We start from the raw sequence: 24,605 nt of genomic DNA, 5'->3' as shown, positions 1-24,605 counted from the left end.
TTAGTATTTTGAAAGCATTAAGTGATTGTAAACGTTAGCATTGTTCTGTTCTGCTATTGATGAATCTCCCTTTAAAATAGCATACTTTCTGTTAATATTATGAATATAACATACTTTTTGCTCCCTTGGAGTTCTTTGCATGCACCTTTGGTTAGATTAGTTGGTTCTTTTATTTTTTTTTTGAGGTAAAACTTTGTTCTTCATCTTAGGAAGAAACCAATCAGAACTTGCTGTTAAAATGAAGGTTTGTTTATGAGATGGAGTTGTCTTTCAGTTTGATCATGTTAAATAATATCTGATTTTATGCTGCTGTTGTTTCTTGACTCCGAAATTTCAGTGGATATTGGGCATGGTGTATTATATTTGCCACAAAATTTTATAGTTGGAATTAAAATATACTGAAAAAATCTTGGAAGAGCCATGTTCATATATTTTTGGATTCTCTCTGTGTATCTTGAGGTTCAAGAGAAAAGATCACATTCTGTTGATGAGGACAAGATGGTAACAAGGAAGCAGAAAAAAGAGGGAAATGCACCCGAACAAGCGAGCCAAATGAATCCAAGGATTGGGGTGATAAAAAACTCCATATTAAGAGTGAAGCGACATATTAAGAAACTCCATGCGACCGATACATCCAACATAAAATAAAAACATGTCTCGTTCCATTCCATACAACCGATACCTCCTATAAAATATTTATGTGCTGTCAGCATTTGGTACAATACAAGTTAGTCACCATTCCATACACCGATACATCAAATAAAATATTGTCTTTGATGAGGAGGTACTTGGTTTGGAACCAATAGCAGAAGCCCATAACACCTTTTCAACATCTGATGGAGTGAATGATTCCTTTGGTTGACAATTCCTGGAATAATTTGAGTGAAGTGGTGCATTAACATTAATATTTTGGGTGAAGTGGTGGCGACAATTTTTAAAATATGTTGTATCATTGCAATAGAACATCAGAAAATGAATGCGTGGACCGAAATGTAGCAAATTACAAGAGCTATAGATAAAATAACTTTCATACCATTAGACCTCAGGGGGTGGAACACCATCTTTAAATTCTTGACATGGGGCAGCATATTGGAACACGAAAGGCGGTGGATACGGCGGTGGGGTAGGACAAATAGAAGGATCCAATCCCATCTGTGTGGCCATGCCGCGCATCAGGGCTTCCATCGAGCTCAAGTGGGCATTCGTGATAGTTTGACGGATCAACTTGTCTCAAGAAAAATGTGAAAATTTCACGGGGTCATGCCACCGTGCCCCCTCAAAACACAGCTCATTAATAATCGTTTCATAATCATGATTAGCTTTCAAAGAACGATACAATGCATCATCCACCGGAGGGGTCTCAAGCAAGGAATTCAATGTGTCCTAATAGCAGTTTATTTCTTCAAATATGATATTTAGTTAATAAAGGAATTCAATGTGTCCTAATAGTATTTAAGAAAGTTTTGCAAGTTATTATTATGTAAGTTTGACACCACCAAGAAGCACTGATTCATGCGGAGTTAGTTCCGGAATGGTTTGCAATGTTTCCAAGACATTCTCTCACAGCATTTTCTAGCCTAATAGCAGTTTATTTCTTCAAATATGACATTTAGTTAATAAATTCAATTTTGTATTGAAATCTAGGTTGCACAGGTGTCAAAAAAAAAACTAGATAAACTTATTTTCAAGGAACCAGAAGCAATGCCTGAAGAAAAAAGAGGAAAAACGTGCAAGACATGATGACATTTGGAGTAAAACGGCTTAGCGGTGATTAAGATTATCCAACTCACGAAGTAGCTAGCAAAAGAAACAATAGGATGAGATATCAACTAAAATTTAAGAGTTCAAAATCATAATACTTTATGTATAAACTGGCTATTACTTCCGACAAGAGATTCCAAGAGCATTACCAGCGCCCACAAGGTTTCACAGCAGCAGATCTCTTTATTTTTTGAGTCGTCCCTCTTTCTTTCTCCACATTCTTCCTTGTACTCTTGGAGATTTCCGGTGACGGCGAGGAGAAGCGATGGTGAGTGGCGAAGAGAAGCGAAGGGAGAGAAGAGATTTTGGGCAGTAAATGTTGTTGATGGTGAGCTCAACCACGCGGGAAGAAAGAGATTCGTTTTGAATTTTTCAAATATCCATGGTTAACCAGGGTTGGTGAAAGATACTACTAACTCATCCCATTAATTTTTTTTACTTTTAAAAAAAATTTACAAAATAATGCCATGTGTCAGACAACCAATGGTTCAAGGCGGCAGCATCTTGAGGGTTGAGTAGATGCTGCCCGCAAGGTAGTGCCCTACGGGTGATGTGGCGGCTCATGATTGGTTAAAATCAGTGGACCCCACGTGAAACACACTCATTTTGACCAATCATGGGAGTACACATCACCCCAGGGTAGTGCCTTGCCGGCGGCATGTACTAAACCCGAATTAACCCTTTTTGATTAATGATACAGGTAACAACCCTCAAATTTTATTTTTTTTTTTGACTCGTTGAAATAATAACCGATCACTCGGATCTCCGAATTTTATATAACCGGATAATGGTATTTTCTGACTACATACAACATTATTCTCTAAATTTTTTCCCCCTTTTCTAATTGAGATTATAAGAGTATATTATTATTATTCTTCTTAATATTATTATTATAAGCCAGAAGGCCGTAAGATGCCAACGAACAGCCATCACACGCATTTCACAAAACGACATGCGCACGGCTACTTGTTTCCTTTTTAATGAATTTGTTACATAATACTATTTTCACTCCAACACATTCTTGTTGAATTTGTCTACTAATTATTGTGATCACGTGCTCCAATTTTATATTTCAAAACACTTTTTTTTTCTTTCTCGCAAATCGGAAAACGGGTTAATGAAATGTTATCTTTGTAGTAATAATCTAATTGTGAAATGTGTAACTATTGAATATTGTTCCACATCGGTTGGATAGAGTTCCTGAGAGCCCTTAATATAGACAAGGGCAACCCTCACCTCTTGAGCTAGCTTTTGAGGTGAGTTAATATCTCCACGCTCCAGATGTTCATTCCTGGGCGTGTGGAGGGTGTGTTGAATATTGTCCCACATCGGTTGGATAGAATTTCTGGGAGCCATTAATATAGACAAAGGCAACCCTCACCTCTTGAGTTAGGTCCAAGTCAATTTTTAACAGTAACCAATGATCCATATCTCAACGCATATACCATACGTAAATATATAATATATTATAAGGCTGGAGGTGAATACATGAATATTACATATTGATGCCTAAAATGAAGTGAAAGAGGGGGACCCTCCTCCATTAAAAACCTCACCAAAAAATCTGTTGGTAACGTGACAACTTGGAAACAAAGAGACCACAAAAAAAGTTTCCCACTTTTGAAGGCTCCAAAAATGAAAGGTGAAGCTGTAAAGAAGCTAGCTGTGTTATGTCCCTCAAACGTGTGCTTCTCGTAGGAAATCCCTTACCCAATAGCTGAAGCAAATCCCACATGCAAATTATATCCCCTTGTTTTGTGTGCTTCCAAATTATGTGCACGTGAAGTCAATCACCCTCCCAACTTTGAATTTAATTTCAAGATTCAGTGTTGATTTATTTATTAATTATGGGGTTTCCGTGGCGGCATAAAACATGGCCGGTCGTAGGTATTTACATATAATCTTGTGGTGTAAATTCATGTAATATTTTCGAATTATCCAGCTGGGTTACGTTTTAGTTACATAGTCAATGATATTGTACAATTTTCTTGCACCTTTAGTACGTGGACGGGGATTCTGCTCATATTTTATGTATTTTTGGCAAAAGCAAAAAACTAGATTCATGAGATTGTTTAAAACATGTCAATTTTGTTAGAGAGATATCCTATTTAATTAACTAGATTCATTAAAAAAATGTATTATTTTTAGAAATTTTTTTGCGAGACGGTTTTATGAATACTTTGAAAATGAATCGATCCGATCTATATATAAAACGAAAAATAATATGTTTTTCCATAAAAAAACAGTCATATTTTTCATGGTTGATCAATAAAAGATTTGTCTCACATTAACTCATGAGACGGTCTCACCAGAGCTTTTCTGATTAATTTTTATGTCAAAAATATTATTTTGCATTCCAAATATAGACCAGATCAACTCGTCTCACATATATAGATCAATAAAACGTGAGATACATTCACACACACATATACATATTTAAAAATATTGAACTTTTTGTTAAAAAAGATTGAAATAATTTTATACTTGGTTTAAATATGTATTGAACGTAAGTATATTCGAGTTTGTACACCTGATGTAGCAAAAAATCATTTGTACTCGACACGTTGCTTTCACAAAGTTTGGAGTATCAATAAGTCCTTGTACGTTCCCTTGGGAGATCTTCAGTGGGTTATTCCTACGTCACAAAAAAAAGTCAGGAGCCGAGAGGGTTTCCGGCGAAGGCACTCCGACGCTCAATTCAGTGATTACTCAAGGAATAATAATCGAGAGTAGAGCGTTATAGTGCTAAAGAAAAGTGTGTAGCTTAATAATGAGATGACTTGAGCTATTTATAGATATTCGGAAAGTTTCACGGGCTTAAGCCTCTTATGGGCTTTTGTAGAATTCAGGGTCTACTTGAATTAAATATATATAATATTTAAATAAACTTGTGCCTCAAAAATATTTAGAGTAGACCTTCATGATTGGGCTAAAACCCAATTGAGTTTTTAGGTGTAACCTATCAACACCATTATATTTATATAGGTCATCGTCAATAAATAAAAAAAATTTCCCTAACTTCTCTCTCCTCCTTTTTTTTTTATGGTCGCAACAAGTATGAATTCCTAATTTGTTTTTGGGGGAAAATACAGGCAACCCACTTATCACTTAAGGCACGTTAAAAATATTGAGGCAATAATCATTATAGATTGCATGCGTTATTATATATTTTGGTCGCTCTAATAATATTTTTCATAATTAACGGGACATGGCTCGTTGATGATGCAAGGTTGGCGTCATCACTCGATCAATGCTGTGAAAATAATATGGAGTGAAATAATTAAATCTAGCTCAATTGAGGAAAAAAAGGGGGATGATGAACTAGTTATTCCTTCATATTTTTATAATAACTCCAAATTCATTTATGGATTAACAATATATCATCCGGTATATGGACTAAATTGAAATATAAAAAGTTGAGCCGATATATGTATGCCTAATTTTTTCTTGATGTTAAATAGATTTCCTGTAAAAAATTAAATATTATATTAAATTATTTAAAAATTCAAAGTATCGATAAAAGATATTTTAGTAGTTTTAAATATTTTGGAAAGTGGATTGCTTAAACCATGTAAACACTCATTATATCTTGGATTTAATTAATATTTCTTTATCTTATATTTTTCGTACGTAGATGATATTTTCCATAAATAAACGTTCTTTGTACATTATACTAATTAAAACTTTATCATTAACTCGTAAGCGCTACATTAAAAATTTGGCAATCCACGCTTATGTTTTTTTATAAAAAAATTATTTCTTTCATTATTATGACTAAAAAATCAAGCACACAATGATTCACGTGCACAAAATTTTCATATAATTAATTTTTTCTTAAAAATCTCTTACCTGTTTTTTAAGAAAATCTTTAAGATAGTAATTTAATTAACAAATCATTTTAACTACTTTTACAATTTACAGAAATAAGTTTGTTGTAACCATTTTTATTTGATGAAATAAATATATTTTTGTTTATCCATTGAATTATCAAGTTAGTTATTTTAAAAGTTTTTTATTATATAGCATAGAAGTAAAGATAACATAGATGATTCAAAACAGTAAATGAGATAAATAGATAAATCGATAAGATTATTTTATGAGTCAATTTTAAATATATAAAAAAATCTCTTATTCGATCACATGACTGAAAAAATATTACTTTTAAGTCAAAATGAAAAATAGTCATGAAAGACCTCATCTTAGATAAATAGTGGCAAGAAATCATAATAACAATAATAAAATAATAATAATCCCCTTAAGTTCGTAACTAATCCGAATTTTGAATGCGATCTTCGATGATCCAAAAACTGCGTAACCAAGTCAACTTAGTTGCTGCTTCCTCGCATCTCCACTATGTTTCCCTCTCTACATACGGATGCACTTGTTTCTCTCTCTCTCTATATATCTCCATGTATGTATAGCCACGCTGCAATTATTATACCGTGAAAAGCCAGGTAAATAACGGCATATTCCTCCCCACCTTTTCCTTATTTCCGGAGAGAAATCCTCCCAACAATTCATTGTGGAGTCCTAAAAATAAACCATTCTTTCCCATCAGCATTCTGCTTGGGAAACAAAACCCATTAAGTGTTCACAGATCTTCCATTTATTTTTTCCCCTTATCTGGGATTTGAAAAGGATTTTTTTTCCCCAAACCCACCTAGAAAGAGGAATCTTGCTTCCAAAATTCCAGTCTTTCTTGACTCCTTTTCCGTTTCTTGAAATTTGACCCAGATGGTGGTGAAGATGATGAGGTGGAGGCCTTGGCCGCCGCTGATTTCAAGAAAATACGAGGTTAAGCTCGCGGTGCTGAGGTTTGAGGGTGGCGATTGGATGCAGGAGAGTCCAGAGAAGGAGAATGGCAGTCTCGCAGTGGAGATCAGATGGAAGGGTCCGAAGTTTTCTTTGGGCTCGTTCAGGAGAAGTGTGAAAAGAAACTGTACTCGTGAGGAGAATGTGAGAAGGGTCGATGAGTTCAACGGCGCCGTTTTGGTGGAGTGGGGAGAGGAGTTTCAGAGCATTTGCAGCCTTTCTGGGTACAAGGACAATGCTTTCCATCCTTGGGAGATCAACTTCACTGTTTTGCATGTGGGTTATTTCTCTTGTCTTTCAGTGTATTTTCTTGGATTCCTTTTAATTATAATTTCTATCCCCTTGGGTAATCCCTCAAGTTCAGTTTGGGGTTTGATCTTTTTTCCTCTGCACCTGCATTTGATACTTTGATTTCAAAATTGGTGTCTTCTTGGAAACACTCAGACTTGAGGGGAAAAAAAACGAAAACTTGCTATGGAATTAATTAATTGGTTTAAGATGTATCTATAAATTCTTATCTTGCTTTGTGGATAAAATCTTGACTGGTTTTGCGTGTAGTACTGGTGCAATGTATGTATTGCATGTGCTCTCATTCTTTTCTTTTCTTTTTTTTGTCTGAACATCATGTGCTCTCATTCTTGTGACTCTAGTTTTGGTTATTCGTTATTTCTCTCCAATTATTATAGGAGGATATATAATTAAGGCCCATGTTCTTTTCGGGTTGCATTTATTTCTTTATCATTGTCAATTACTATGCTACTTGTATTTCTATTGCTCTTCTTCTTCTGACTTTGAATCTTTATGGATCTTGCTATGTCAAATTTGTTGATTTGTTTGTCAAATATTTTCTTTGAAAGATGAACTATGATGATGATCTCTAAAATGTTGGTTATCTATGTATCTGAGATTGTAGATTCTGCAATTTCAGAGTACTTTTTGGTGATCCTCATCTCTGATACCAAAATCTGGTGCATTGTACTTTTGTTTAATCATTTTTTTGCCTGTTAATTTGGTTGGTCGTTTGGTTAAAGCATGATCAAATGGCCTGAGATGCCAATGATTATGGAACCTATGGATTGTGTCGTTCTCTCATTTGAGACGTGCTCCTGTCAGCATTGGACTACTTAGTGAACGATAGCCGACTTAAGAAATTAAGTTTTGGGGATATGAGAACTGAACCTGTTTGGATTTTGATCAGGGGATCTATCAAGGGGTGAAGAACAAATATTCTGTCGTTGGATCAGCAGTCCTCAATCTTGCTGATTATATGTCTAGGACGACCGAGCAAGCCATTGACATCAAAATTCCCTTGACATTAGCTGGTGGCGGGGGTGAGCATTGTCCCTTCCTCCATGTAAGTAACTGATTTTTCATTTTTAACACTAACTCATGATCTGCCATATGCCCATTTAACTAACTAATCTTCATTTATATTTCAGATATCTCTTGGTTTATGGGAACTTAGAGCCACACAAGAACCAACAGAGCTGTTGCAAAGTCCAATATTACCTGTTCCATCTCCTGCAGCATCTGCGGAAACTTCTTCTACTGAGAAAGACGAGGTTTCTGCATTAAAAGCTGGTTTTATGAAGGTAAAATTATTTACCGAGTATGTTTCTACTCGTAAAGCTAAAAAGGCATGCCGTGAGGAGGGTAGTGACGGCCTGTGCTCGGTCAAGAGTGAGGGTGATTATGCCTACCCTTTTGACTCCGATTCTCTTGAAGATTTTGAGGATGGGGAAACTGACGAAAATAAGGAAGAATCCGCGGTTCGAAAGTCATTTAGCTATGGGACATTGGCACATGCTAATTATGCTGGTGTATCATATAATTCTAGTGCTAGAGTCAGTAATGAAGCTGAGGATTGGATTTACTACAGCAACCGACGCAGGTCAGATGTTGGCTGCTCTCGCATAGAGGATCCAAGTTTCGCCATGCCGGAGAAATTACCGATAGAGAATTCCAGACGTAGCATTTTGCCTTGGAGGAAGAGGAAGCTGAGTTTTAGGTCTCCTAAGTCTAAAGGGGAACCATTGCTTAAAAAGGCTTATGGAGAAGATGGTGGAGATGATATAGACTTTGACCGCAGGCAGCTCAGCTCGGACGAATCTCTCTCTTTTGGGGTAAGAAATCTTGTGCTAAAAGCCTAAATAGACTGGCGTTCAAGTTATTTTTTGCTTCAGAAGTATGTTTCTGGGCACAAATGTGAAATTTTTGGTTTATCTGACATGTAAATATATTTCTTGCTATTGTCAAGGCAAATAATCTAGCTATGCACTTTCTTTGCAGTGGCACAGAACTGATGAAGACTCCAATGCAAATCGATCATCGGTATCTGAGTTTGGTGATGATAGTTTTACTATTGGCACATGGGAGCAGAAAGAAATAACAAGCAGAGATGGGCATATGAAGATTCAAACACAAGTCTTTTTTGCTTCAATCGATCAGAGAAGCGAACGTGCTGCTGGAGAAAGTGCCTGTACAGCACTTGTTGCTGTTATTGCCGATTGGCTACAGAACAACCATAATCTCATGCCTATTAAATCGCAGTTTGATGCTTTGATCAGAGACGGTTCCTTGGAATGGAGAAATCTTTGTGTCCATGATACATACAGGGAACGGTTTCCTGATAAGCATTTTGACCTTGATACTGTCATGGAAGCCAAAGTCCGTGATCTTAGTGTAGTTCCTGCGAAATCATTTATCGGGTTTTTCCTTCCTGATGGGGTGGAAGGAGGGAACTTCGATTTTCTGCATGGTGCAATGTCGTTCGACAGTATATGGGATGAGATCAACCATTCCACTTGTGATGCCGAGGCTAGAGTTTTCATAGTTAGTTGGAACGATCATTTTTTCGTTCTGAAGGTTGAAACAGATGCTTACTATATCATCGACACGTTAGGGGAGCGACTGTACGAGGGATGCAACCAGGCTTATATACTGAAATTTGACAAGAAAACAACCATCTATAAACAGCCGAATGCTGGTCAATCATCAGAAGATAAACCTATGAACTCCACCGAAGCTTCCCAAGAAGAGAAGTCTTCGAGTGAATCCGAGGAACAAATGACGAACGAAGAAGAAAACGAGATTGTTTGTCGAGGTAAAGAGGCCTGCAAAGAGTACATAAAAAGTTTCTTGGCTGCTATTCCGATCAGAGAGCTTGAAGCTGATATCAAGAAAGGTTTAATGAAATCGACGCCTCTACATCACCGTCTGCAGATAGAGTTTCACTTCACTCGACTACAGCACGATTAAACATGCAGTCGAAGTTACTGTATTCTAGCCAAGACAAGTTAGCAGCACACTAAAGAATCAAGTAACTGTATATATCCGAGTAGTAGTGTGATTATCTCTAACTTTATTTTGTTTTAGGTGTTTTTGGGGTTTGATGGGCTGCTGAAAGAGTGGCTAACTCACCATCACGAGTACACATGTCATCTAGGTATAAATGAAATCGTAAGAGTATGCTTGGATTGATCGATTTGAAATGATAATTCCATGATTCTAATTTTTTTAACTCATCTGAATTTACTAAATACCAAGTGTATTTTAGATCCACTCTAGATAAACAATGTTGATAATGAATTATACTGATTGTGATGGATTCGATATACAGACAAGATGCGTGTCGATAAAATCAATTTTCAAGTAGTTCTCTAAATTTAATAAACTAAATCATTTCATCCCAACACAATATGATAATTATGGATCGAAAGCAAAATAGTTATCCGGAAGTAATTGAATAACTAATTTTTATCCTTAAAAAAAACAAATTTTAGTGTTGCTTGAATGCATTTAGATACTTTTATTTTTAAGGAAATATGCTGTATCTTAAACTTGGGCATACCATACAAAACAGATGGGTGCAATGATATGTAGTTGAAACATAGATAATTGCATATATTCTCTGTGTGAAATCATGAGATTGCTGAAAATCTCCTATGTTTATCAACCTCTTGTGCTTTCAAATTTTGAGAAAAAAATTCCTAAAAACACTCATGTGTGATCAAAATATGAAAATATGGAGACGTACGTACTCAAGATTAAAAACACATTAAGCTAATATTAGATCATTATGACTTCGAAATGTATTGGTGGATTCCAATCAAATTCCTGTACTCCATGACTTTCTTTTCCCCCCATATTGTTTTTTTTAAATGATAATAAAATAGGTCTCCCACTCCTTTATGTGGGCTCTGGATGGTAATGGAGAGTGAACGTGGATCTTTTTCTGAATTATGTACTTTATGGGGTGAGATAGGGCAAAGGCTATGCTACTTCTGGAGATATAAACTTCAGGAGGAAACGGTGACATGTATCCCTTGTTGTTTATTATTATTATTATTCTCAATTTTTTAAACATGGACGGAAAATGACTGTAGCTGTGTAGGTAATAGTTAAAAATTTTTAACTCACAATCTTTTTATTTTTTAAATTATATAATAAAAAATGTTAACTCACAATATTTTTATTTTTTCAAATTATATAATACAAATAAAAATTAGAAATACCTCTTTCTCCCCGACAGGAAATTAACCAATTTTTGAATTTTTTTAATCAATCGAGTTAATTCTTTAGGTTAACCAATTTTTTTTAAAAAAAAATTAAATTTTTAAAAAAATTAATGATTGAAAATCGAACTCAATTATTAACCGTTTTAACCGAAATTTTGTAACACTAAACTAAATTTCCAAATCAACCAACCGAATTTCTAAATTCATTTTTTTTATCATTTAATTCAAATTAACCGATATGGTACTCAGTACTCACACAAATCCAAATAGATACATATTTTTGTACAAAAAATAAATTTTTAAGATATATTTTCATTTAGCAATTATAGTACATTAAATTTTCAAAATTATTTTACAAATATCTATTAATAAGGTGTCCCACCTCAAACCAATTTTTTTTGAAAAAATGTAAATGATCAGAAGTTTAATCATATCTATGAATTAAATAAACACACTAACTACTCACATTAATAGCAAAAAAAATTTGTTAATAATTCTTCAACCCCTAGTTTCATCAAAATGGCTTCTTGTTTTTTTTTTTGTCTCCAGTGTATGTTACAAATATCATATTTGACATTCAAATCACCAAAAATAATTTTATTATCCACATTCAATTTATCCCCCAATCATCCTGCAAAAAATATAAAAATATTTGTTAATAAATCTTCATAAATTCACTTGAACAATACTATTGATGAAGTTTTAATGCATACCTGAAAAGAGTTGTGTGCATCCTGTGACATATGTTGAGTAAACTCACTAAAATTGTCGTGCAAATCTTGTCCCTAAATGTATTATAATTGACATCTTTCATTTAATCAATTGTTAAATGACAATAATATTGATAAGTACATCATAATAATAATAACTTACCATATGCATCAAAGAGTGTGTCGATGCATTGTGAAATTGAAATGACCAACCATTATGAGACATTTCTGCATCACCATTTTGAAATGTTTGATGTAAGATTATTTCTCACTAATTCAAGTGATCCACCATATGCTATATCACAAGAAGGTGCTTCACATGTATTTGCAGGTTTCGAAAGTTTTTGCATCTTTTTTTTTTGTAGTCATTTCTAGTAAATATTCAAATCAAATGTTAGTTTTAAGATATTCAAATCACGTATTCATAAAAATACAGTAAAACAGAATAATTATTTGAGTTTCAAGTAATACCTTTATTTTTTCTCTTCTTTGAGTTCCAATTACTTGGCATGCAAGTGTTGCTAGTTCCCTTTGATTTAACAAAAATAGGATCACGCACCACTACTTCATCAATATTGGAGATGTGATTGACCAACTTATCCTTTTCAAAAACAAAGCCTCCTATTCCAATACTTTCTTTATCATTAAGCTCATCATTATTTTTCAAACTCTCAAGCATCTCATTCATCTCTAAAGCTAAACTTTGCAATCTCATTCTCATCAACCTTTTCAAATCAATATGAACTGCACTTTTTGTGGTCAATTCATAACAAAGCCTCATTGTTTCATTTCTATACACCATATCGGACTCGTACCGGCAATTTGCGACAAACTTTTCATTGCATTGCACTCTGTCTCTAACTCCTTTTGTCCATCTCAATTTTATATATTTTTTTGGTATTTGATGCACATTCATAAACTTTAAAACAATTAAAGCATGTTTGCACAACACACCAACTGTCTCAAAATAATGGCAAGAACAACTGACTTCATTAGTTTGCATATCAAACTTTACACTTCTAATCCTCTTTGATTGTCCAAGTGATCGTATCCTATACTCACATCAATTCTCCATGAACGAAGGTGGACAAGCAAACTCAATGTTCAAAGAATTCACCAACTCATTTTCAAATATTTTGTAAATCTCAATCGTGTAAATAGATGCAGCGTGTTGCAACAATGGCTGATTTTTCACGACAATCGTAGGCATTTTATGGTGGCATTTGAAGTCTTCTTCATTTTCTTTCATCCGCCAACGTTTTTGAACAAATTCAGACAAAGTAGATGTTCTCTTGCCACCATCTTTTAAAATAGCATTTGTGCCTTCACTTCTAGATGTAGCTTTCAGTCCAGCACTAAATTTGCCTATACTAAATGCCGTTGACCATTTATGTCGCAACTTGTACATTCCACTTAGCCACGAATGTTCTTCAAGACCAAAATCATCAATCATTTTCCTCCACACTTCATTGAACTCCAATTCAGACTCACAAAATTGCATACACCTTGTAAACATACCTTTAAATATATAATTGGTATTCAAACTACCTAGGTGCGACGGTGCATTTTTGAAAATGTGTCATTGACAAAGGCGATGTTGCGAACAAGGAAAAATTGACTCGATAGCATTCATCATTGATCGACATTGATCAGTAAATATTGTTTCAGGTTGTTTTCCACCCATGGATTCAAGAAATGTTTTAAATAACCATTCAAGTGAAGCCACAGTCTCATCAGATATAAATGCTAACCCAAACATTACATTATCCATATGATGATTTATGCCAACAAATGGAGCACATATTAAATTATACTTGTTGGTCCGATAAGTAGTGTCAAAAGATATCACATCACCAAAAAATTCATAATCAATTCTCGCACGATTATCTCTGAAAAAAAACTAGACAAACGACCATCTTCATCCATTTCAATGTCCCAATAAAACAAGTCTCCGTCATTTGATTTGGTTTTAAAATACCGAATCAATTCAAATGCATCACCATTCTCAACTCTCAAATGTCCTTTTGTTGCTTGATTAAGATAATTATACGCATCTTTCCGAGTAAATCCTAAATTTTCCACCCCTCTTGATTCATTTTCCATGTACGACAAGGCATTTGAAGGTTTTATTCCGGCATTCGACATTGCTCTTAAAGTCTCACCTTGAGCAAATGAAACTTTACGAGCCGATCTTAAAAGATATTTTTGGCCATCTGCTGCCATTTCATGATTGTGTCCACTTTCAAAAATTGTAACTTTCCAATTCTCGTTTTTTTTCCTTCCAATTCTCAATCTTGCCTTACATTTGGTTCTCGTTTCCAAATTTTGATACACTGGTCTATTGTTATTTGCACTTCGTTTTCTATCTTTAATTCCTTGAGATGAACATTCAAATTCCTTCATGTAAAGATCCGTAGAACCACTAAAATATGCTTCTTTCCCTCTCCTAGCACTAAAACCTTTCATGTGTGCATATTCACAATATAACAAATATGCATCATCAACACTTTTAATGTTTCGACCAACTGCCAATGCACATTCGAATTCATCAATCTTAGAGTTAGATTGTACCTCCACAATTTCAGTCATAAAAGATTTTGCATCTGTATTACTAGCATATTCAGCTTCTTCACCACCATTCACCATTGTACCTAACAATATAAGAATGACAAAAGACACAAATTAAATATTTTTTTCATTATAAATTATAACATTAAATGCTTAAGTGAAAAAATTTGATCGAGAAATACACTATTATGTACGTATCTATAAATGTATGTATACATATTTTATATTGTGTATAAGATCAAATACATACATTTTTATTATTTACTAAATTTCTGTTTTATTTAAAGATTTTATTTTTAAAAAAAAACAAATGCATACCTTAACTTGAAGAAAAAGGCAAAAAGAAGATACAGTGTAGATCGAGGGACCACTTCTTGATTAATAAAAATAAAAAACGTGTTGGTGGAGAATGGAAATGGCAATTTCAGTGGTGGGCGTGATGGAAACTCCAGTGGCGGGAAGTTGGGAAGAACATATGTTAAATGGGTGGAAAAATTTTACCACAGTAACTTAATTTTAGTTGAAAAATATGATATAAAATTAATGTAAACAATTGTGTTTAAAGGAACACGTGTCATGCAAATAATAACCGAGAGTACTACTCCTGGATTAGCATAGCCTTTGCCGTGAGATAGGGTTGGGACCCTACATAACCCTCCAACTCAATTCTTGTTTTGAAAAGAATTGGAAATTTTTTTTTTCTCTTGATCTCGTACCCGACATATTTTGGGACTCGAATATTCGAGATCCCGTCAGATAGCGAGAGACAATCCTGAATTATTTTTCATGTTCAATATTTTATTCGAAAAACCAAAAAAAAAAGTGTTATTATTTTAAAAAAATACTATTTAGTAACTTATATTTTTAAATAAAAATAAATATTCAACTTAAATCATATAATAATATTAAAATATTCCAGATAATATTTCAAGATTTTGTCGATAGTAGAATATCGTACTGTGCGTATGATAATTATTATTAATAAAATATTCGGATACAAATTACTAGATAAATTTTGGTAAATACATTGTCAAATTGCATCTCTTATTCTACATATTTGTTCTAATTTATTGATTATAAATATGAATTAATTAAATTATTAATTAAATTTATTTTTAAAAATATACAAAAATAAAATGTCATTTCGTGATTATACTATTCGATCGTTCAAAAAATATACAATCATGCAAATTAAGTTCACAATTAATTGTTATATGGGTTGAAGCATAACAATATTTAGCTCAATCTATTAATAAAATTATAATAAAATATATTATAATATTATTTCGAGATGAGTCGGAAATCTCATCTGGATAAGGTTTTATTTACGATATCTTTCCTGATATTAGTCGGAACGGACAATATATTTAGAGAACTACTTGAAAAACTTAATTACTGCATTTTTATGTAAATCTTAATTCAACTCTAAAAAAGAAAAAAAAACTTGATCGTACAAACATATAATGTGTGCTCCATTTGAAATTATACCCAAGATTAATTTTATCGAAGCTATTTACGTGCGTGTTAGTCTGTCTATCTATCGCACATTATAATTTTAGGTTGCGTTGACTTGACTTGGTAAAGGTAGGATGCGTTTATTAATCCAATTTCATCATATGTTTACTTGAAAAAAAGTAAATTCTCCTAAAATCTCAAATCCCGTCATTTCACCTTTTTTTACCCTTATTCTCATCCTTCATATTTCTAAGTATAACTCATCCTTATAATTATTTTTGAAAAAAAAAATCCATAGATAACCTAATTTACCCTCTCCCAATTTAACATTTTAAAAAATAATCTAATCCAAATTTTATGAATACAAAAGTAAACATAAGATTATTTATAATAGGTGGTGGGTAAATTAAATTGTAATTTATTTACCAATCATTACTTCAATGTCAAAATTAATAACTTGAAGTAAGCATGTTACCGTTTATTCATTATTATTCTATATCCATTAAACTCATTTTAATAATCCTAGCATGATTTATCCATGTATAATCATATCATACTAAGTAAACGCAGCCTTACAATATTTACAATCAGGATCATATGATTACAGATCGATCAAAATCATTGATGCCAACCAAATGAGGTGTACAACACCAGGCAACGGTCATATACTAATGAATTCAGAATCAATATATATCAAAAACATTCCATTCTCGATGCTGATTCTTGATAAATATATATTTGCAGGCGAAGGACGTGAACTTGATGAGACGCCCTATGTCGGATTTCATGGATCAAAGGAAGAAAGGGGATGTGATCATCACTGTGGACTTTGAATCGATAGCGGTGCTTTGCGCAGCCAAGTCAAGCAAAGGTCGTCCAGCAATAGATTAATTGGTTTATGAAGAGCTGGACAAGGCTTACAGAAACACACAGTCCAAATGGTTGGTGCATTAACAGTAATAAAAAGTTTGTTTAGTAGAATAATACGAGAGTCGATCGGTTTTCTTATATTTTTGTAATTTTTATTAATCTTATATATTTTTTGTGTATTAATTTTTTTTGTCATTTTTATATATTTTTCCAAGCATTCATGTTATAAAAAATAAATTATTTTTGATAAAAATTCACAATAATAATTATTATTATTATATAAACACATTTTTTATGGTGTGCATATTTATATTTAAATAATTAAAAAAGATATCAATTTTTTATAGTTTAAGGGTATGATTGTCATGTAACTAAAAATTATTATTTAAACACTCAAATTTTAGCTTGTATTAGCTTTAAACGTCTATTTACAAACACTCTCTACTTTAGATTCTCACGAACTTCAAATTAATCTCTACAATAATCATTTTTAAATAAGCAAAAGCTCTCTAAAACACTTCATTAGAGCCTCCAGGATTGCCAAAGCTTTGGCCAAAGTATTAAAAAAAACCGGGGAGAGAACTCAAATTAATTTTTTTGTCCCAAAACTCGATGGTACGTAGAAACACGCAATGCACATACTAAGAGGCTAATATCTATACCATCTATAATACTTGAGACTCTTATAAAAATTGGTTTTGGTATACTGTGAGGACACCAAAACTTTCTTCAAGTTTTGCCCCTTAATTATATTGCAGCCAAATTTTCACAGCAGTTACTCCTATTTTCTTTTCAATTGAAAATCTAATTGTTCACCCACATGCATTTTCGAAGCACAAAATTTTAATATCATACATTATATTACTTACACACATAACACGTGTGCTTCGTAACTAGTAGAAATAATACCACATCCGAATTATACCGGAGATTAATATATGTGCGTGTGTCTAATTAATTTGTCACACATTGTAAGCCACTTAATTGCAACCAAAAGAAAATCTTAGGACTCGTCATTTCTTTAGTTTGTTTTCTATATATAAAATATTACATTTACATTTACAAATTAAATTAGGTGTACAACACTAAGCAATGATATACTATTGAATTCAGAATATCCAAAATTCCATCCTCGATTTCTACGAGGAACATATTCCTATAAAATTGTGTTTCCATTTCTCGTTTGTGGGGAAAAGAAAACACAACGTTGCCATATCTTCTCAGAAATATATATATATATAGCATTTCGTGGAATTCAGCGTCACATTTATGATGATGTGAAATCAAATTATTACATTAAAAGAAATGCAAGAAAGTTGCATGAAATTTAGGCTTCTTTATATCTTGTTCACGAGTGTCTTCTATGTTCAATCTTCTTCGCTCGACAAGAGTACTACAGGTTCTATACTATATTCTTTCCTATTCCTTTTCTTAGAATATCTGTCTTCTGATGCTCCCTTTTGTTTTTTGTATTTTTTTTTAAATCGAATTTTATCGATCAAACATGCATTAGTGATGGCATACTCGGGACATTCCCGGACAAGTCACGAATAACAAGTATGATATGAACCCAGGCCTAGTTAGCCGTTCCGAAAAAATCTCGACCTGACATTTTTTCGATCCGAAGTTTTTGGAATTTTTTTTTCATAGAGATTGAGAATAAAACTTTTTTCGGACAGGATTCTCGACCCGTAACGAAATAATATTATAATATATTTTATTAATAGATTGAGTTAAATGCTATTGAGTTTTAGCATATATAGCAATTAACCGTAGACTTAATTTGCATAATTGTTTATTTTTGGAATGATCGAATAGTAGAATCAGGAACGACATTTTATTCTTGTGTATTTTTAAAAAAATAATAATTAATAATTTAATTAATTCATATTTATGATTAATTAATTAGAACAATATGTAGAATAAGTGATGCAGTTTGTCCATATATTTTTAAAAAATTATGTAATAATTTGTATCCCGAATATTTTATTGATAATTATCCAATACACGATATTACGTTCTTTATTGACAAAACCAGCCAGAAGTATTGTCCGTAATATTTTAATATTAAATGTTTTAACTTAAAAAGTTTTTTTTTCTGAAGAAATATAATTTTTTAATCAGTAACCCAAGGCCTAGCAACAAAACCATTTATAATCTCGAAGAAAGAATGGGATCTATCTTGTACAATTATTCATGGCTTTCAAAATGGCGTGCGTAAACAGTCGAAACAATGGTGAAATTATGCTACAACGCTCTTATTTAAAACCAAATATGATATTTGGGCAACTCCAAAAAAAAAAATGTTGGATTAAGCTACGTGTTATAAATGAATAATTAAAATCTTATGAGAAAACTGTTGTAGCCTTGAAGGTATCGACCGAGTTTGTGGTATGTGGACAATGCTTTGTGCAGTAATTAATAAATTTAAAGACTTAATATAAAATGATTTTTTTTTTCGGATTTTCATTCCATATTCTAATATGAGAAACATTGTATTTTTTGGTCTTGTAGAAGTAGTTTCTATCTGTGCCATTTTGGACCAAATTTGAGTCTTATTATTATTATTATTATTATTATTATTATTATTATTATTATTATTATTATTATTATTATTTAATTTTAGCTTTTTTTTCTCCTTTTTGGTTTTACGTGTGTAACATCACATTGGACGAGAAAAACGACATAAATGACAAAAAATCAGAAAATACGATATTAAGAATGAAATTTAGGGACCAGTTCATGCTGTCTTTGTACAAGTCGAAATCTGCCGAATCAAAATTTACATAGATGATCAAAATTACATGAAACGAGGCAAATTAATTAAACTTACGTTATCAAAATTTCAATTTTCTGTTTTGACTTTTGATTGTCTGAGATCTGAGTTCCATTTACAGCTAACAAATAAGTGATCCGTTTCATAAAATTACGTCACAAGCTGTTTGTGTGAGTGGCAGGGTGCGGCCTTGATTTCTCTTCATACCCCTATCAACCTGTGGGAGGATGCTCTCAAGTTGAAGAAGATGTAGGTGACTGGAATGGCTTCCCGAAATCAACTTGCTGTCAAAATGCCCTCATCGTTCTTTCATATGGCTTAGCCCATCAAGCACTACAAAATCCATCGCGAGCCATTTTCATCAACCAACATCTCTGGAACGACTGCTCCGGACCCTTCACGCAACAGCCAAACGTGTCGGCCCATCACTGTGGTTTCGATGGCTTCTACTATGGCAATGGCCTCTGCGCCGCGCTTCAGCTGCCGATTTTCGACAAATATATGAGAGATCAGTGTTCCCTTTTCGCTTCATCGTCATTTGATCAAGCCTGTGAAAGCTGTACGTCTGCGATATCAAACGCTACGGATTCTTTGTTAAGTGATTTGAAGGCTGACAGAAGAAATATCACTGAGAAAGCCAACTGTCTCGTTGCTGTTATTGTGTTTGTAATAGCTAAGAAATTGAATATTGGTTCCTCTGCCACTGATGATTTCAGTAGATGCCTGCCTGCTTTGGCCTTACCAATACCAGGTGAATTCACCATGCCTGCCATATGTATGTTCTTATGTTATGTAGGTCTTTAATTTTTTGCTGATTTGACTTACTTGTTTTGGTTGTGACTTGTGAGCAGAAACAGAGGACTATATCAAAATCAAGAGTAAGTGAAGTTTATGTCATTTCACGAGATGATCAGCTTATACTTAAAAACCAATGGAACACCAAATTTATGTAGCCCGAAAATTGCTATTTGATTCAGGTGGTCTGGCAGAAGCCTTCTTAGCAATAGTTCTAGCGATGATCGGGCTAACCGCTGTCATCTCCCTGATAAAATACGTGGCAAAGAACCGGAAAAAAGAGAAAAAGCCTCTCAAGATCAAAGATATAGCCAACTCGTGTTCTGGCTTGTATCGTTTCTCTAAAGCTGAGATCGATAGTGCGATAAATTATGGCCCCGAAAAGAAGTGCTTGGGAAGAGGCAGTGCCGGGAGGGTCTATAAAGGCATGCTACCAAGTGGACAGATAGTGGCAATCAAGCAGATATACAAGAGCAATACCTCTGATTCTTTCACCAGAGAAATCGAAGGTCTTTCGAGAGTGAGGCATTCAAATCTCGTGTGCTTGTTTGGTTACTGCGTCGAGGATGGGGAACAGTATTTGGTGTATGAATATTGTTCCAATGGAAATCTAGCTCAGCGTCTCCTGAGTACGTACATTTTCTTTTTCACATTACTGCATGTATATTATATTTAATCTCGCGCAAAGAAATATATGATCTAGTACCAAGTGTTGATGAACTGATTTTAGGGAAAGACACTGTCCTAACATGGGAATTAAGAGTCAAAATCTTGAGGGACTGTGCTTATGCTCTCAAATACCTTCACAATCACGAAGATGGATGCATTGTCCATAGAGATATAAAGGTATACCATGACGTTTCCTAAGGTTTGTTTAACTCATTTGGCCTCGTTAACTCGGATCTGATTCTTGACAGTGTTGTCTTTGTAGCTCACGAACATCCTGCTAACTCATAATATGGATCCAAAACTATCAGATTTTGGACTGGCCAAGATGTTAGGGATGGAAGAGAGCAAAGTTTATACAGATGTTCGGGGGACAATAGGTTATATGGATCCAGAGTACATGAGCAATGCCAAGCTGACTAGTGCTAGTGACATATACAGCTTTGGAATTGTGATTCTCCAGCTTTTGTCCGGCCAAAGAGTGATAGACCTAGACTTGGACGCAAGAGACCAACTCACGCGAAAGGTAGCTTTTGTTACACCAACATACGGTAGTGTTTGAGATTGCTTCTGAAAAATCAAAATTTTGTGAAGAAAAAGCTGAAAAGCAGTTTTTAGAAGCAATTCCAAAAACTACCTGTGTCTCCTACCTAACCCATCAGTTCACACACTCTTTCAAGGTCGATTTTAAGGCCAAGATAGAGTCAGAGCAGGAGTGCACACGACGCTGATTCTTGAAAATCTTTGCAGGCAAAGGACGTGAACATGATGAAACGGCCTATATCGGATTTCCAGGATCAAAGGATGAAAGGGAATGTGATCACTGTGGACTTTGAATCCATACTGCAGATAGCGGTGCTGTGCGTGGCGAATTCGAGCACAGGTCGTCCCACTATAGAGTTGGTTTATGGAGAGCTGGACAAAGCTTACAAAAACATACAGGCTGAAAAAGTTGGTGCAACTTGAGTTAAAAATTTATACATTTGCTAGTATACATTACATGCATGAGAGTGAAATGAATTAGTTTGCGTGTATATGTATATGTATATCTGATGATATATATTTTTGATTCACTTGCAGAAAACGAGGAAGGAGAAGGGCTTATTGGTTGAGACATCACCTGATGTGATTCATGGATGATGAGAATATTAAGTGCAGAAATGACTCATGAAATTTTCTGAGACGGTTCTGATTAATAATAATTGAAGAAATCTGTAAAATGTGGGATCATTGGGCATATGATCTTAGTATACAACTAGTGCAGTTAGTAATATATTCTATTTTAGTTATTTGGTTTTCTATAATTTCCTTTTGGTTATTATGGTCACTAGCTCCATGTATTTAGTTTCTCTGTCTTACCAAGATATACAGAAAAAATTGTAATTTTGGTATTGTGAATTTGCTTCTTTTGGATTGTAGTCTTATATTAGTCCAAGTTTGGTCATTGAACAATAACTTGAGTTTTATTTTTGGTCTTTTTTTTTTGTGTGCAGAAGCTATCAAATACGCATGATATTGCTTATTTGGCTTTAATATTTTTCTAAGAGGGTAGTGTAACATAGAAGACAAAAATCTTCATGCGGCACATATTAAACTCCACGTGAAACCGGGCTTGTAACCTTGGTCTCATCTATTCGTCAATTGGCGAAAACCCTATCGAGTTCGAAACTTCGAGTCCTTCTCTTCTTGTTGTAATTAAAAAATAAAAACAAAAAAACTTCACCCAACTGAAATCAAAGGAGAAAAATAAAGAGAAAAAAAACTCAACATTTTTGCTTAATGGGTGTTAATTTGCGTCTGTTTACTAGTCACACAACCTAATATTGCTATAAAATATAAATGAACTGCTCCTAAATTATTTTAATCTATTAAACACTTAAATCATGGAGATGTGCCTTCGTTATTGTTATCATCGAAATATTTATCTAACCGTTGTATAATTGCTCTTACGTGAAGCATTTAGGAAAACAATATTTTTTTCTTTATTATCCTAAAATAGTATTTTAAAAAATCTATATTTCAATTTTATGTTTATCTATATTTTAAAATTCAATCATATCTATAAAAATATTTTTAAAAAATTTTGAAAATTGTTTTTCGTGTCCTATATGTTTGTCTCATCATTGCGATTTTAACTTGATCTTCTATGTTGTTATATTTCAATTTTAGTTTGTAATGTTTGTTTTTTCTTGAAATTTAGTTAATATTTTTTCACACTGACATAAAATCAATATAGTGTTGATGTGTTTTGCCGCTCGTGCACATGCCTCAATTTAACACTTGAATGTGCCAATGACTCATGTAGAATGGATCCTCTTCGGGGTCAACTCTTTTAAAATATAGTGTTGATGTGACGCTATGTGTATGGGCAGTGTCAATATTGGTGTTATCCAACAAGAAATTTCTTGTTCATATCCAAAAAATCCAAAGGTCTCTCAATAATAGCTCGTGCATCACAATCACATGGCACACGCCCGCTTTTCTTTTCGCAATCAATCCGAAGGCCACCAAAAGATGTTGTTTTATTATTATGATCACATATCTCGATCTTTCAATCTCACTAACATAAACCACAAATTTCAGTTAACAAATTTGGCTACATTTAATATATTCAAATAATTAAACTCTAACAATAAGATAAAATTAGACTCCGAATCATAACAAAGATACCAAATAACCTAAACAAGATGAGACAATTAGCTAGTGATATTCCAACAATATTTATTCCTACAACTAGCTAGCTACAAAACATGCACTTGATCAATCCATTCTCGTTGCAATTCTGGCACCGGATTGGCGATCCCGCATTTTGTCCCTCCGACGACATCACTTTCCGGCTACCATTACACCTAGAACACAGCACGAAATGAATCCCGCCGCACCCTTTGCAAGGATAATTCGAAGGGTTCAAAGGTATCCCTTTCACTAGATTTATCAGCATTCCCTTTTCATGCAATCCCACGACTTCGTCGGCTCCTCCGATGCACCTCCCTCTGATGAAAAGTTTAGGCGGGATAACTCTACGACCTAGGATTCCCCAAAGCTCCTCTCTGTATTCCAAGTGCATGGAGACATCTCTTTCGTAGTAAACTATCCGGAAACTTTGTAGCAGGAACCGGATCGTGCCGCAATCCTCGAACGTCTTCCGGATCCCCCTGAGGCTTGTTGTGTAAAGTATGACCGATTCGTTTCCTGTTAACTGGGAGTTGAAGTTGCACTCGGTTGTTTCTTGATCTGATGGAATGGAGTACTTAGACGAATTGCCATCTATTTCTTGAGTAGGAAGTACGATAAATTTGGTGGGATTTTGGTCTGTTTTTTCTTGGATACATATGTTGGGACGACGTGAAGCCATATCTTCATGATCCGTAGCATCCTCGTACAGCTCGGAATCTTTGAGTTTGTTGTGTTCTTTAGCAGTAGCTTGAAAGAGTTGAATCGGAGTCGTGGTGGTTTGTTGAGCTAGGCCAGCTGGCTTCCAAGCTGTGGGAATGGTGAGAGATTTCAGTTTTCTGATTATTATTCCTTTCATTTTTTGGATCAAAATATTGAAGAATATTATTCTTGGTTCTTTTGTGAGATATTTTTTTACATGTTCTGAGATAAAAAGAAGAGAGAAGACTGCTCGAGGAGGATAAGTCTAGCTAGCTAGGGTGAGAAATGAGAATGAGTAGT

General features: G+C 33.9%; 4 protein-coding genes across 4 annotated transcripts; 2 read left to right on the top strand and 2 right to left on the bottom strand.

Annotated features, from left to right (window-relative positions):
* The first annotated feature begins 6,193 nt into the window (after positions 1–6,193).
* LOC140890764 (uncharacterized) lies at positions 6,194–10,097 on the top strand. The gene is made up of 4 exons (XM_073298795.1): positions 6,194–6,849; positions 7,772–7,927; positions 8,013–8,696; positions 8,863–10,097. The coding sequence occupies exons 1-4, from the start codon at positions 6,496–6,498 to the stop codon at positions 9,829–9,831; spliced, it is 2,163 nt and encodes a 720-aa protein (XP_073154896.1). The 5' UTR covers positions 6,194–6,495; the 3' UTR covers positions 9,832–10,097.
* A 2,766-nt stretch (positions 10,098–12,863) lies between these two features.
* On the bottom strand, positions 12,864–14,446 carry LOC140888117 (protein FAR-RED IMPAIRED RESPONSE 1-like). The gene is made up of 2 exons (XM_073295801.1): positions 13,711–14,446; positions 12,864–13,264 (listed from the first exon to the last, which is right to left on the bottom strand). The coding sequence occupies exons 1-2, from the start codon at positions 14,444–14,446 to the stop codon at positions 12,864–12,866; spliced, it is 1,137 nt and encodes a 378-aa protein (XP_073151902.1).
* Positions 14,447–14,783: 337 nt separating this feature from the next.
* Positions 14,784–22,326, top strand: LOC140888116 (probable receptor-like protein kinase At1g11050). Its single transcript, XM_073295800.1, has 9 exons — positions 14,784–14,873; positions 16,568–16,694; positions 19,651–20,220; positions 20,321–20,347; positions 20,447–20,893; positions 20,995–21,110; positions 21,196–21,456; positions 21,681–21,881; positions 22,011–22,326. Exons 1-9 carry the CDS (start codon positions 14,784–14,786, stop codon positions 22,068–22,070), a joined length of 1,899 nt encoding a protein of 632 aa, XP_073151901.1. The 3' UTR covers positions 22,071–22,326.
* A 1,341-nt stretch (positions 22,327–23,667) lies between these two features.
* On the bottom strand, positions 23,668–24,462 carry LOC140888115 (uncharacterized protein At5g39865-like). Its single transcript, XM_073295799.1, has one exon. It carries the CDS (start codon positions 24,460–24,462, stop codon positions 23,668–23,670), a length of 795 nt encoding a protein of 264 aa, XP_073151900.1.
* Between the last annotated feature and the right edge of the window lie 143 nt (positions 24,463–24,605).

This window comes from Henckelia pumila, chromosome 3, assembly GCF_033568475.1.
Source record: "Henckelia pumila isolate YLH828 chromosome 3, ASM3356847v2, whole genome shotgun sequence".
Lineage (NCBI taxonomy): Eukaryota > Viridiplantae > Streptophyta > Magnoliopsida > Lamiales > Gesneriaceae > Henckelia > Henckelia pumila.
This window is presented reverse-complemented; position numbering and strand designations above follow the sequence as displayed.